Genomic DNA, 12,173 nt, shown 5'->3' with positions numbered 1-12,173 from the left:
TGTGATTTTGGGTATGCGCATCGTGTGTGCGTGTAGGGCTATTTCTTTTAATGTCCTCATTTTCTGTATGTCTGGGGAGTCCTCCATATATGTGGAGATCCTTTCATTGTTTGTTTGTGGCCTGGTTTTGCTAGTTTTATGATGGGCATGGGGGAAGGCAGCCACTTGTACATAGGGACAAGGACCTGCAAGGAACTCAGTGATGAATTTAGAAATCCCATACACCTTCCCTGCTATCCCTCACTATAATTCTGTAAGCTTGTGTAGGGCCTTGACCAGATTAATTTTTCTTCCATCCACTAAACAATTAGAGCTGTCCTTATCTTTCTGTGCTCTTAAAGCATGCTGTAAGAACCATTTCCTAATCTCCAGGAATTTTCCAGTAAGCAACCCTTATTTCACTTGTGAAATCCCCTAACACAAGGGGAACATAAATGAACTGAAACCTGGATATTCAATATAATAAGAAAAAGACTTGAAAGTGTAGCGAATTTCTATAGTTGGAGTATGAAATTAGCATATTATCACAACTTGCCACTTTGAACTCGAACCCATAAAGACATATGTTATATTTTCTATCCTGTCATTCTAATATTTGTTGTCTATATAACTGCAGTGTGGGTGGGAAAAAAGCTAAGCCAGAAATGAGCAGATCTAACTGTAAGCTACTTTGCATATTGTCAGTTGACTATAAATTTAGATCAGTGGTTGAGTCAGTCCACAGAACAAGAATTGTCCAATTCAGGTAAGAAAAATATAAGGCTGGTGGAGGTTACCAGCATGCATGGTGCTGCATAGCTTTTCTTGATTCTAAACTAAAATAGCAATTTACCCATGAGATGCATGATTAATAGATACTTTTTGCAGTCTGTTTTGTACAAGTGTTAATAATACTGTGATAGAATAGAAACAGAAATATGAAAAGACTTAATTTTAGCAAGATGTTGCTACTCTCCCTGTCTTATACTATGGGTTTTTAGGTGATTTTTTGTGCTTCTTTTCCAGATAGGTGAGTTGCTAAAGCAAGAACTGAGAACTTGGTTTTGTTTTATGTTTTTGTAAATGCCTTGGGTGTGGAGGCAATAGATAAGAAATCTGTAGCAAATTCAGTTTTTAAAAAAGGTAAGAGAATGCCTAGCTCTGATCCTTTCCTAAATAAAAAGTAATAAAAATTAAAATGAACTGTTTAGTAATAAAGGAATTAGAATTTTGTTAAATTTCTGGTGATGCAATCACGGCTGCAAATTTGTGGAAACACTTAGCTTTCAATGCACATGAAAAGTGTAGCTTTTAAAATTAAATTATATTCATAATTATCAGCTATGTTTACTTGTGAACATACCAATGCTTGACTTTTTGGGGTTTTTGTTACTGGATAACCAACATACTTTCCTGTCACATTTTTCATAAACAACCTTTCTGAAAAAACACAGTTTGGAAAAGTAATATGTGTTTTAAGTTCAAGTTCTACTTATGCCATACTGAAACAGTTTTGCCTGATTAAGTAGTGTGCACTGAGCATCAGGGTTGGGGCAATCTAGTGGGAGTTGGCAAACTTGGACAGTGGAGTCAGGATTTCCCCCTGTCCCCTTATTTGTTCCCGACCAATTTGTGGGATCTCTTCAGTCATTGGGGATTGCTTGTTCTAAAGTCATTCTATAGTGGAATCCACATTAGACTGAGGAAATGGAATTACTTTGCTAGCAAAACTAATCAAGTGATTCTCTGTAAATAAAAGTTAGGGATGCCAACAACCTGAAAGGAAAAAATGTCCTCCTTTAGCAAAGGTTTGAAGGTGATGATGAGTTTCAGCAGCCTGATCCACTCATTTAGCCTCCGTCAAAAGGGGCAAAACATTTTTTGTCCAGGTTGCTGGCAACCCTGAGGAAATAATTTGTGTTTTATTTCTTTTATGATGAATGGAAACCAATAATACCTTGGAATGAAAGGAGGAGTTCATTACATACTTTTTCCCCCCACTGGGACTAATAGTAGCTTTGTGGAAAGTGGTGATTGGTGTCAAAAATGGGATTGGACTTCTTAGAGACAAACAAAAAGCAGCAAACAGTAGCAAATACAAAAACCACATTACAGGGGGGAAAGGAGGGCTCCTGACTTCCTCTGCACCGAACATAAGTGTATAGGGGGAGGGTTAACCCCTGATCAAAGTGCCATCTCTGCCTCCGCCCAACTGTTTTTAAGTGAAATTAAAGATGGCGGGACACCTGCTCAGAGATCTCCGGCATCTTGTTCAATTGCATACTTGGGGTGGTCTTTAAGACATGAAATGGAGATCTATGTGCTTAATATCCTCTATCGAGAACTTCTTTTGAGGAGGAGTTTGCAAGCTTTAAATTACAGATTACTTCAAAAGGCATCACCTGTCAAGAAGAGAATCAATTAAGTGAATGGAACTCAGTTTAATCAAGATGAAGCACCTGCAAGTCCTACTGATTTCGTAGCAGAGTCAAGTACAGTGGGCATCATCCCAATACCACCAGGGCAGGTCTGTGAATGGAACACAACATTCTCACTTGCCCCCTCGTGCTGTATCCCAATGAACTCATTGAAATGCTACTCACAGGTAAATTAGTGTTTGTGTGTGGAATCAGTGGAAACCCCCCCCCCCCCATTTCTACTGGTGGAAAACATGTTTGGATCTAACCCATTCAAACAGAAGCTACATGAGAATGACTGCATAGTGTTTCCAAAGAAAGGAAAAAGAGGAAGCAAAGGGAAGAGGACTTATTGCACAGAGCTGAAAATGGGACTGGAAAGACTAATAAATTGCAGTGGGAAGAGGAAGATGGAATGACAGGACACTGAATGGGATATTAAAGTTAAGCTGAATGGAGTGAATGTGTTGGAATAGACCAGGGGTAGGGAACCTGTGGCTCAAGAGCCGCATGCGGCTCTTCTGCTCTTGCACTGTGGCTCCACAAGCTGAGCCGCCGGCCCCATCCTTGCTTCCTGCAGGGCGGGCGCACCAACTGCCCATGGTCGGCTGGGCCGCGCCGCGGGCTTCCCCTCTCGCCCGCCCTGTTGGAGCGGGGCGGGTGCTTTCCCGGGGGCCGGCAAGGCCGAGCCACTGGCTTCATCCTTGCCCGCCCTGCAGGCAGCAGGGCAGGCGCATCCATACGCTTCTCAGAATGAGTGGAGTAAAAGGTAAAAAAAACCCCTATATATATAGTGTTATCTTTATTTTAAATGTCAAAAATTATTTGCGCCTCCAAGTGTTTTCTTTTCCCATGGAAAATGGGTCCAAATGGCTCTTTGAGTGTTAAAGGTTCCCTACCCCTGGAATAGACAGTCTGGTGTACAAAGAAGAGAAGAAGATCCTGCACAGAGTAGCAAGAAGGCAGTCAGATGGGATAGGTCAACACCTTTTCTCCTGTTAAGTGTCATTCATTGTCTGTCTTCAGATTGCTACTCTTAAAGCAATATCCTCTTTGGAAGTTTTACACTTAATCTCTCTGAGCTGTTAATGTAGTTAGGACATGGTCTCTTCTCTTTACTGTCAAGTATGTCAGTTCCTGAATAAAGCTTTATGCACACTTTAATCAGGTTGTACATCTTTGCCATGTTAATTACACTGCCAACAAAGAGGAAAGAAATACTAAAAGGAGCAGCCATGATGCCCAGGAGCAGATCAGGAGCCAGGAAGAGGAAGTACTTTGGTGGTAGAGAAGGGTCTCTGGAGTGAAGCTTCAAGAAAGCAGAACACAGAGAGGAAGAGCAAGGAACGGAGCTGTGAGTCAGAAGGTGTTGGGGAAGGGGAAACACGTTGAACCCCAGAACAGCTAAAAGGCGGTAGGGAAAGGGAGAGTGTAGGGGAAGGAGAATAGGTTAATACATGGCCTGTTTCCAAAGCATGAGTTGTCAAGAGTTGCAGTGGTGGACAACCTTTGGGTGAAACAACCTAAAATGCTGGAATAATAATAATTTTTAAAAAGGGGGGTCATTTATATAACAAATTCACATCATTTTCAACCCATGTTCTGAATAAGATTTACACACTGAATGACTTCAAATGGTGTGGTAATGGGGCAGTAGGTGAAGTTATTCTGTTGACTGAGGACGATTATTTTAATGGGCAGGTCTTTATTATAAGGGCTACTACTTCAAGTGGAATGGAATCTTAAGTTGTGCCAGCCATTCAGTTGGGTCTGAGTTTTGGGACATCCCATGGAATCAAAAGACAAGCTCTAGATCATGCTGGCAGGGGCTGATGGGATTTGTAGTCCATGAACATCTGGAGAGCCGCAGGTTGTTGACCCCAGCTCTAGATGATAGCATGTGTTCAGTTTCTCATAAGGACTTGGCTATCTCATCACGAGATGGCATTTGCTGCATTGCATTTCTATCACAATTCTCTAGTTTGATCCAACATAGTCTGCCTATATCTTTGGTTTCATAGGGCCCAGGCGAGTATGGGGTTCAGGAGCAAAACCGGGTAAAGGGCCAAAGCAGATCTTTTTTTGAAATCTATAAGCAAATATCTAGTGTATATGTTGAATATTAAGATGTCTCCACTGCATATGGAGCCTGTATTTCAGAAGGCCAGCAGCACATCATTGCAGTCTCCCACATATTTCCATAATATTAGATGAGCACTAAAAATACTGACAGTAACACCTCTCCTATTAAGTACAGTGTATGAATCACTAAATTGTTTTGCATTTCCAGCTTTAAACCCAATGCACAGCATCTAACAGAAACTCCTGTAATGCCATGGATAATTTGCCCGTTTTCAGTGATTCCCACCATGGACTGATGTCTAAGCTCTGCTGTGGAGATCCTTTTGCCACTTTTCAGTTGTATCCAGAGATCTCAACCCAGTTCCCTGGGCCTGAGGATTTGCCTGTTTTTGCTTTGTCATCAGATCAGTTGATTGCAGAGAATTTCTACAATGATTCATGTGGTTTCCCATTTCAAGTTCCCTGTGGGAACTTAGGTAGGTGTGAATATTCTTGCGGTCCAGCATTCATCCGGAAAAGGAATGAAAGGGAAAGACAAAGGGTGAAGTGTGTTAACGAAGGATATGCAAAACTGAGACACCATCTTCCTGCTGAATACCTAGAGAAACGCCTCAGCAAAGTAGAAACACTCCGAGCTGCAATTAAATACATAAGATATCTCCAGTCTGTGCTGTGTAATGATTGTGAGAATAGCAGGGAAGCTTGCTGTCTGCCTCAAAATATCTCTCAAAGTGATCCCATTCAAAGGTCTTCATAATCTTCTCACGAATAACCGCAGATTTATCTCAGAACTGAGTTAATAGCCTGCTGTGGAGGATTTGAAGATGCTTACAAGATTGATCCTGCATACAACATGTTAATGTTAATGCTTGTGGCTACAACAAGGCAAGATGAACTTTGAATGAGTGAAACTGAAATTGTTACAAGAATTCCTAAATGTGATCAATTATGTGTGTAATTATTTGTAAAGGAGGGGGGAAATCAATGTTTGTCATCTCAAGATGCATATTTTAAATATGGGTCTATTTTAATAACAGGATTAGAAGAGAATGGAAACAACTTCCTTTACTAACATCAGTTTCTCAAAAGCGGATATTATAATATTGCTGGATCTGATTCTAGGAACTTTACCTACATGGTAGGAACTAGCAAAGATACTACTCAAAGAAGGTTACTTTGTTGTAAAAACAACAACACAAGACTTGAAAAATTTACCAAATACTATTTAATTGACTTAAACTGAACAGATTTATTTAGTGCCTAAAGCCTCATCCCAAGATTAAACTAGTTTGGAACAAGATTGGTTTTGTACATACTTGCAATGTGTTGTATCCTGCCACTCCACTCAGTTGAGCTAAATCCTTCCTCTACCCCCAGGAGTCTAACTTCAACCCAAGGACCTGAAGGGAGGAGATACTCTTAGCTGAAAAGGATTCAACCCACTGAGTGAAAACTAATTAAGTGCCATCACTATTTATGATCATTTATGGAAAGTATCCTTGCTTCCTTCTCTCTCATGTTTCTGTTCTGCTAGAAGGCCACGGGAGGTGAGATCGTCGTGATTCTTACTGCCGCTGCTGATTTGCTTCACATTACTGGGGTTCACTTGGTCAAGGTTCTACCTAGGCCAGATTGACTTGAAATAGTAATGGCAGAAGATGTCTGTGCTTTCATTGTGCAAGGAATGGTGTGCATAGGAATTGTTAGACCGTGCTTAGGATGGGGGGAAATGAATACGAGGTTGTCCATTGCCTCTTGGTCTTAGATGTTTGGAATATTTGGAGACAGAGCTTGTCTCCAAGTGCTATCTATAGCTGGACATAGCTGGAAATATTTAGTGCAATTTGACCATAGGCCCAAAACTGATCATAGGAATGTTAGCTGCACTCAGAGAAATGGAATCCCTTGATCCTCATCCTTACTCTCCATTGTGACTTTTTGATTGTGCAATAAAAGTACTCCTGAGAAGTCACTTTGTGCCAACATTATTTTAATGGCCTACAGAGTCTTTACAGCTAGTAGAGCTTTCAGCCTTGCATCACCAGCTCTATCCCCCCAAAACCTCTTCAGCAGGTCCACTGAATACATGGGGATTTTAGCCACAGTAGCTCTGGGGAGTAGAAATGTCTTTGTAAAACAGAAATGCTCCATTGGCCTTCTCAATTGGCATCTGGTACATTGCCAGCCTGGTAGCTTTGTTTCTTATAGTATTGAAAAAATGAGTTACTCATTAGAGAGGGAAACATGAAGTTTCTTATGGAGTTCTACTTCTAGATAACCAATATATACCATTTATGAAATATAACTGTCCAACTGAAGACTAGCTGATGAAGTCAAAGTGAACTATTTGAATCTAAGGTAATTATACCTAACATAGCCCACATCACACGTTTGTAAGCTTACCGAACCTTTACCAATGGAAGAATATCCATGCTGGCAGATTCAACTGAACATTTTCTTGGCTTAATTTTCATGGCACCATTTGCAGTTGTCTTTGCTTCAGTGCCTTACTCTCTGTTGTAAGTTGAGAAACGAGATGTGCCTGAGGAAAGCTATTCACGTGTGTGTGCGTAACTGCTTTGCCATCAGACCTCTAGGTCCTGTTGGCAATGGCTCTATGGCAACCTGCTTAGTAACAAAAAAACATTAGCCAGTAATAGCTCCTTTCAGGAGCAGCAAGGCAGTATTGCTGAATGCAAACCAGTTCAAAGGACTCAACATTTAACACTCCAAACATCTGGTAAGATTTCCTTTTAAATGTAAGTTCTTCACCTTTCAAAAGCCCTATACCTAAATCTGACTGAAATGCTCTTTTATAGTTAGAGTTTACTTTTCCTGACTCTTTTGGACTTTCACAAACTCAGTCTTCCTGAGGAGTGTTACAGTAAATCCACTTGCAGCACTATGGTTCTGCAGGCTATCTGAGGCCTCCCAACCAATTTAAGAATCCTTACATTGGTAAAGAAATAAGGGAATATATAAAAATACAGGAGGAGAAAGAATGTGTGCAAGGAGAAACTTTTACATGAATAAATAACTATGATGTGTCTAGTGTTCATACAACTGATGAAGAGAATTGTGTACCACATTTCTGTGTTTGTTGTTTGCCATCCCCTAATTGAACATATGATGAAAAAGTCTCAATGGTTGGTCTCCTTATTTATAAATTAGTCCATTCTATGTAAAGAAATATTCACTTTATCACAAATTCAATGCTGATGACTTCTAAAAATTCTTTTTTTGAAATCTGTCACACCACGGTTTTCATTCAGTAAATTAAGCATCTAAATTGACTGAATGGGCCTCATTTATTCTGTTGGAGAACAAGTTATGAATGCATTTGTGTATTAGGCATGTTGTGTTACTGAGACAGAAAAATAAAATACGAAAGATGGCCTTTCTAAAAACTAATAGGTAGCTTTTGCTTCTTCAGTTGTATTTTCTCTATCATTTTCTTCATTATCTCCAAAAGAGTAAATGAAATATGTAAATGTATTTAAAGTTCACGTCATTGATTCTTCAATTGAAAGGTAGAAAAAAGTAACTGGTTGACAGGCCTACTTAGAAGAAAATGCTAGAGAGAGATAGTGAATATGAGTTAAATGACCCTTGACTGAGCATGTCAGCACTTCATGCCTGAAGCTTTCCTCAAGGATTTAATGCAGGGTTAGTAGAATCCGCCTAAGTCTGGCGTGGGGGAAAACTCATCCCTTAGCAATTAAATCACAGAACTGCGTCACCTAAAACAACCCATATTTTTCAGAAAATAAATGAAATAACCCAAACTTTTTAAAGAGATGCTCCCTTGAACTGTCATCTCCTTTTCCATTCTGACTCAGAGAAACAAGTCAAATCACATACATCTTTGAAGAGATTTGTATGTCAGTGTGCCTGCCAAATTTTCTATAAACTGGAATTTACTGACACATTGCACATCTTGCCTTGATAGCCACAGACAGTAGTTTATCACTTCATATTTCAATTATGTGTGTGATGATCTTCTCAAATCAAGACCTCGCAGCAAACCATTCCAAATCATAACATCATGTAGATAAAAACAATTCTTCATAATAAGCAGCTGCTGCAGCATACATATTATTTGAATATTCCATGCTTATTCAGGCAACGAACTACAGACATGAGGTGCTTCAGGGAAACATGCACTCAAGTGGTGTAATGCACAGTAAGAAGTACGGAAATGCCCCTGGGAAAGACCAGTCTAGTGAACCTCAACAGTGGAAAATAAATCATGCAGGCTCAGCTGCTGTACCAGCCAGAGAGATGTGTGGCAAATTTTTCTGTACCTTTGACCACAGCATGTGCACGCGCACACACACACAGGCTGGCAAATTAGTTGTAATGTAATAAAATGTTACCAGAGGCATACCAGCAAAATGTTGGCACTCTTACCAATGGCTGAGAAATTCTCAGAGGGAAGAGTGAGTGATGAACTGCAAAATTCCAGCTACATCCAAATATTTGCAAGTGACTACATGTCCAAAAATGGAGGGTAAGAGAATTCTCCGCCTATGTTGTTTTAGGACAAAGGCTAACAATGTACTATATCCTAATAGGGAAGTCAGCCAAATCTCTGCATATTCAAATCCAGTGGCTAGAGCTGTGAGTGGACAAGGTAGATGTTTCTATAAACCTGAAAAGGACCACGTAGGTAAGGGTTTTTTTTCCTTGGGTTCAACCCCCCCCCCATTACATGTGCGAAGCTCCACCCCCATTTGTGGTTTTCAAAAATATTTTTAGTGTTTTTGGTTTTTGGCCTGCAGGGGGTGCAGTTTTAAAGCTAGCAGCACCAAAATTTCAGGGATGTTCTGGGAGACTCTCCTGATGGATCTACCCAGGTTTGGTGAGGTTTGGTGCAGGGGATCCAAAGTTATGGACTCCCAAAGGGAGTCTTCTATTATTGGAGCTAATAGAAGATGGGGATAACATTTTGAGGGTCCATAACTTTGGAACCCCTTAGCCAAACTTCACCAAACCTGGCAGGTATCATCAGGAGAGTCTCTTACTGATATAACCCAGTTTTTGTGAAGTTTGGTCCAGGCGGTCCAAAGCTATGGACTCCCAAAGGGGGTGCCCCCATCCCCCATTGTTTCCAATGGGATCTAATAGAAGATGGGGGCTGCACCTTTGAGGGTCCATAACTTTGGACCCCCTGAACCAAACTTCACCAACCCCAGTTTGTATTATCAGGAGAGTATCCTAAAGATCCCCTGAAGGTTTGGTGCTGCTAGCTTAGCAATTGCACCCCTGACAGCAGGCACCCCCCCAAATTTCCCCAGATTCTACTTTTAACCCCCCCCCCTCGGCATGGATTTAAAGTGAGAATCTGAGGTCCCCAGTTTAAACATCGAAAGTGATGCTGTTTCAGGGTGGGGGAGAATCAACCCCAAAACATCATCATTTTCAATGTTGTTTTAACTGGGGACCCCCAGATTCTCCCTTTAAAGTGGATTTAAAAGGAGAATTTGGGCTCTCTAGTTTAAACACTATTGAAAGTGATGCTGTTTGGGATGGATTCCAGTATCACAGCAGCCGCCCATGGGTTTTTTTTGCATTGGGCTCCATTTTCCCTAGCTACGCCTCTGCCCAGAGGGGAGGGCAGAAGGGGCTGTCAGCTGGGAGCCCAGTTGGTGGGGGGCAGGGGAGTCTACCGGCCTTGGAGAGCTGCTTTTATAAGCACTGAGGTCGGGGGCGGGGCTTGGGGAGGCGTGGCCATGCCCCCAGAGGATGGTGGCTGCCTACCATTCAGAACATAAGAACAAGCCAGCTGGATCAGACCAGAGTCCATCTAGTCCAGCTCTCTGCTACTCGCAGTGGCCCACCAAGTGCCTTTGGGAGCTCACATGCAGGATGTGAAAGCCTTCTGCGGCTGTTGCTCCTGAGCACCTGGACTGTTAAGGCATTTGCAATCTCAGATCAAAGAGGATCAAGATTGGTAGCCATAAATCGACTTCTCCTCCATAAATCTATCCAAGCCCCTTTTAATGCTATCCAGGTTAGTGGCCATCACCACCTCCTGTGGCAGCATATTCCAAACACCAATCACACGTTGCGTGAAGAAGTGTTTCCTTTTATTAGTCCTATTCAATCCATTTTCGATCCATTACTATTCGATCAGATAAAAATCATAAATCTTTTTTTTCCAGTTGATATGTACATTACACATAGGATGGGACGAGGAGGGTTACATCCTGAAAGTAATGGTTTTAAACAGTTACAGTGCATCTGCAGGTGATAGTCAAGAGAAAGTCCATGGTATGGACTGATTAGAGCACATTATTAAATTCTGTTAAAATGTTGTCTCTCTTCAAAATGCCCAATGCATCTTGTGCCTTTTTGTAGGTGAGCTCTCTAAAGGAATGGATAACCTGTGGTCTTCTTTCCCATGCCACAGTCATTGCTGGGTGATGCCGACTGAAGCTAAACATTCATATAGAAACTTCATAACAAATCCTAGTTTGATCTACCATGGTTCCTTAGTAGCATGTCCTGCCTGTGCTCTTAGACCATTCTTCCCACCAAGGTAGTAAAAATATATATTTTCAGTGTGCATGTGTATGTGTGTGTTCAAGATAAATGTACAATGTCTTGTTAATTAAAGAAATGCTAACCCCTCACTTGAATATTATTTTATGATTTAATACTTCTATGATGGAGGCTACTCTTCTCAGGATTTTCAAGTGGAATGTGGGGGCACTGATTAAATGGAAATAAGTATGACACTTCTAATATAATACATTCTATCTGGACCAATTATCTAGGTCTTGAAGGCTGGTATCCTTTCTTGTTATGAATATGGACTTCTTCCTTTCCACATTTCATTTTATTCAAAGGTGCTTGTGTCTTGATCGCTACCCCTGTTTTGCTGATACAACCTGTAAGGCAGTAAAGAATCTGGAAGAATCATTGTACACAGATGGCACCCCTGTCCTTGCAAGAAGGGACACTGATGGATATTATTACCCTGGCATAATAATAAAGAAGGTAGAGGTAAGTATCTTCTAGCATGTGCAGGCAGACATTATTCAGTTTGTACATATCACTTACTACAAACTTAATTAGAAACACATTGGCCATTTGGAAAGCATAGTAATTCCAGTAATTTGTTTGACTTGGTTCACCAAGGATTATTTTGATCCAGGGAATCATTAAACTTATACAGGGAAAAAAGATGACAGGAGACATATGTATCCTTAGTGCAACACCATGCAACTCTATCTTATTTAATGCATAATTAATTTGTTGAGGATACATTGGATATTGTCAGAACACTGAGCATTGCTCAGCAAACAATTGTTATCACTGTGATTTATCTTGCCTAATTTCAGACCAGTTGTTGGCAGAGAAAAAGCATGCCCATGTGAGGCAATATATGGAAACTAGCAGGATGACCTTGGGGAGTTCCGCAGGGCCTGTAAAACCGAGCTGTTCCACCGGGCTTTTGGGGAGGCTGGCCGCTGAGTCCACCCCTCCCTGTTGCCCTATGTGGCTTATCTGAAAATCTGCCAGTCCCCTCCCGGGGTTTTACCGGACATCATCCACCTAATTTATTTATTAATTATGGAAGGTTAATGCTGCTACTGTTTTTATTGTATTTATGTTTTAATTTGGGATTATTCTATTGTTTTAGTTGCAATGTATTGTGTTTGGTTGCCTGTAAACCGCCCTGAGCCCTTC

The 12,173-nt window shown here is 41.0% G+C and overlaps 1 protein-coding gene across 6 annotated transcripts in view; it reads left to right on the top strand.

Annotated features, from left to right (window-relative positions):
• The first annotated feature begins 5,237 nt into the window (after nucleotides 1-5,237).
• Nucleotides 5,238-12,173, top strand: part of LG02H11orf16 (linkage group 02 C11orf16 homolog) — a 15,379-nt gene continuing 8,443 nt past the window's right edge. For 2 of the 6 annotated variants that reach the window (XM_048485078.1, XM_048485077.1), the window contains exons 1-4: nucleotides 5,238-7,218; nucleotides 9,053-9,147; nucleotides 10,839-11,019; nucleotides 11,330-11,486. In XM_048485078.1, coding sequence (XP_048341035.1) covers nucleotides 7,172-7,218; nucleotides 9,053-9,147; nucleotides 10,839-11,019; nucleotides 11,330-11,486 — 480 coding nt within the window. In that variant the 5' untranslated portion in view covers nucleotides 5,238-7,171. Of the gene's footprint in view, nucleotides 7,238-9,052; nucleotides 9,148-10,838; nucleotides 11,020-11,329; nucleotides 11,487-12,173 lie in introns of all 6 variants that reach the window. The other 4 variants (XM_048485079.1, XM_048485081.1, XM_048485080.1 and 1 more) reach the window with 4 other exon arrangements.

This window comes from Sphaerodactylus townsendi, linkage group LG02, assembly GCF_021028975.2.
Source record: "Sphaerodactylus townsendi isolate TG3544 linkage group LG02, MPM_Stown_v2.3, whole genome shotgun sequence".
Taxonomy (NCBI): domain Eukaryota; kingdom Metazoa; phylum Chordata; class Lepidosauria; order Squamata; family Sphaerodactylidae; genus Sphaerodactylus; species Sphaerodactylus townsendi.
Note: the sequence above shows the minus strand (reverse complement) of the source record. Positions and strands in the feature narration are given on the sequence as shown.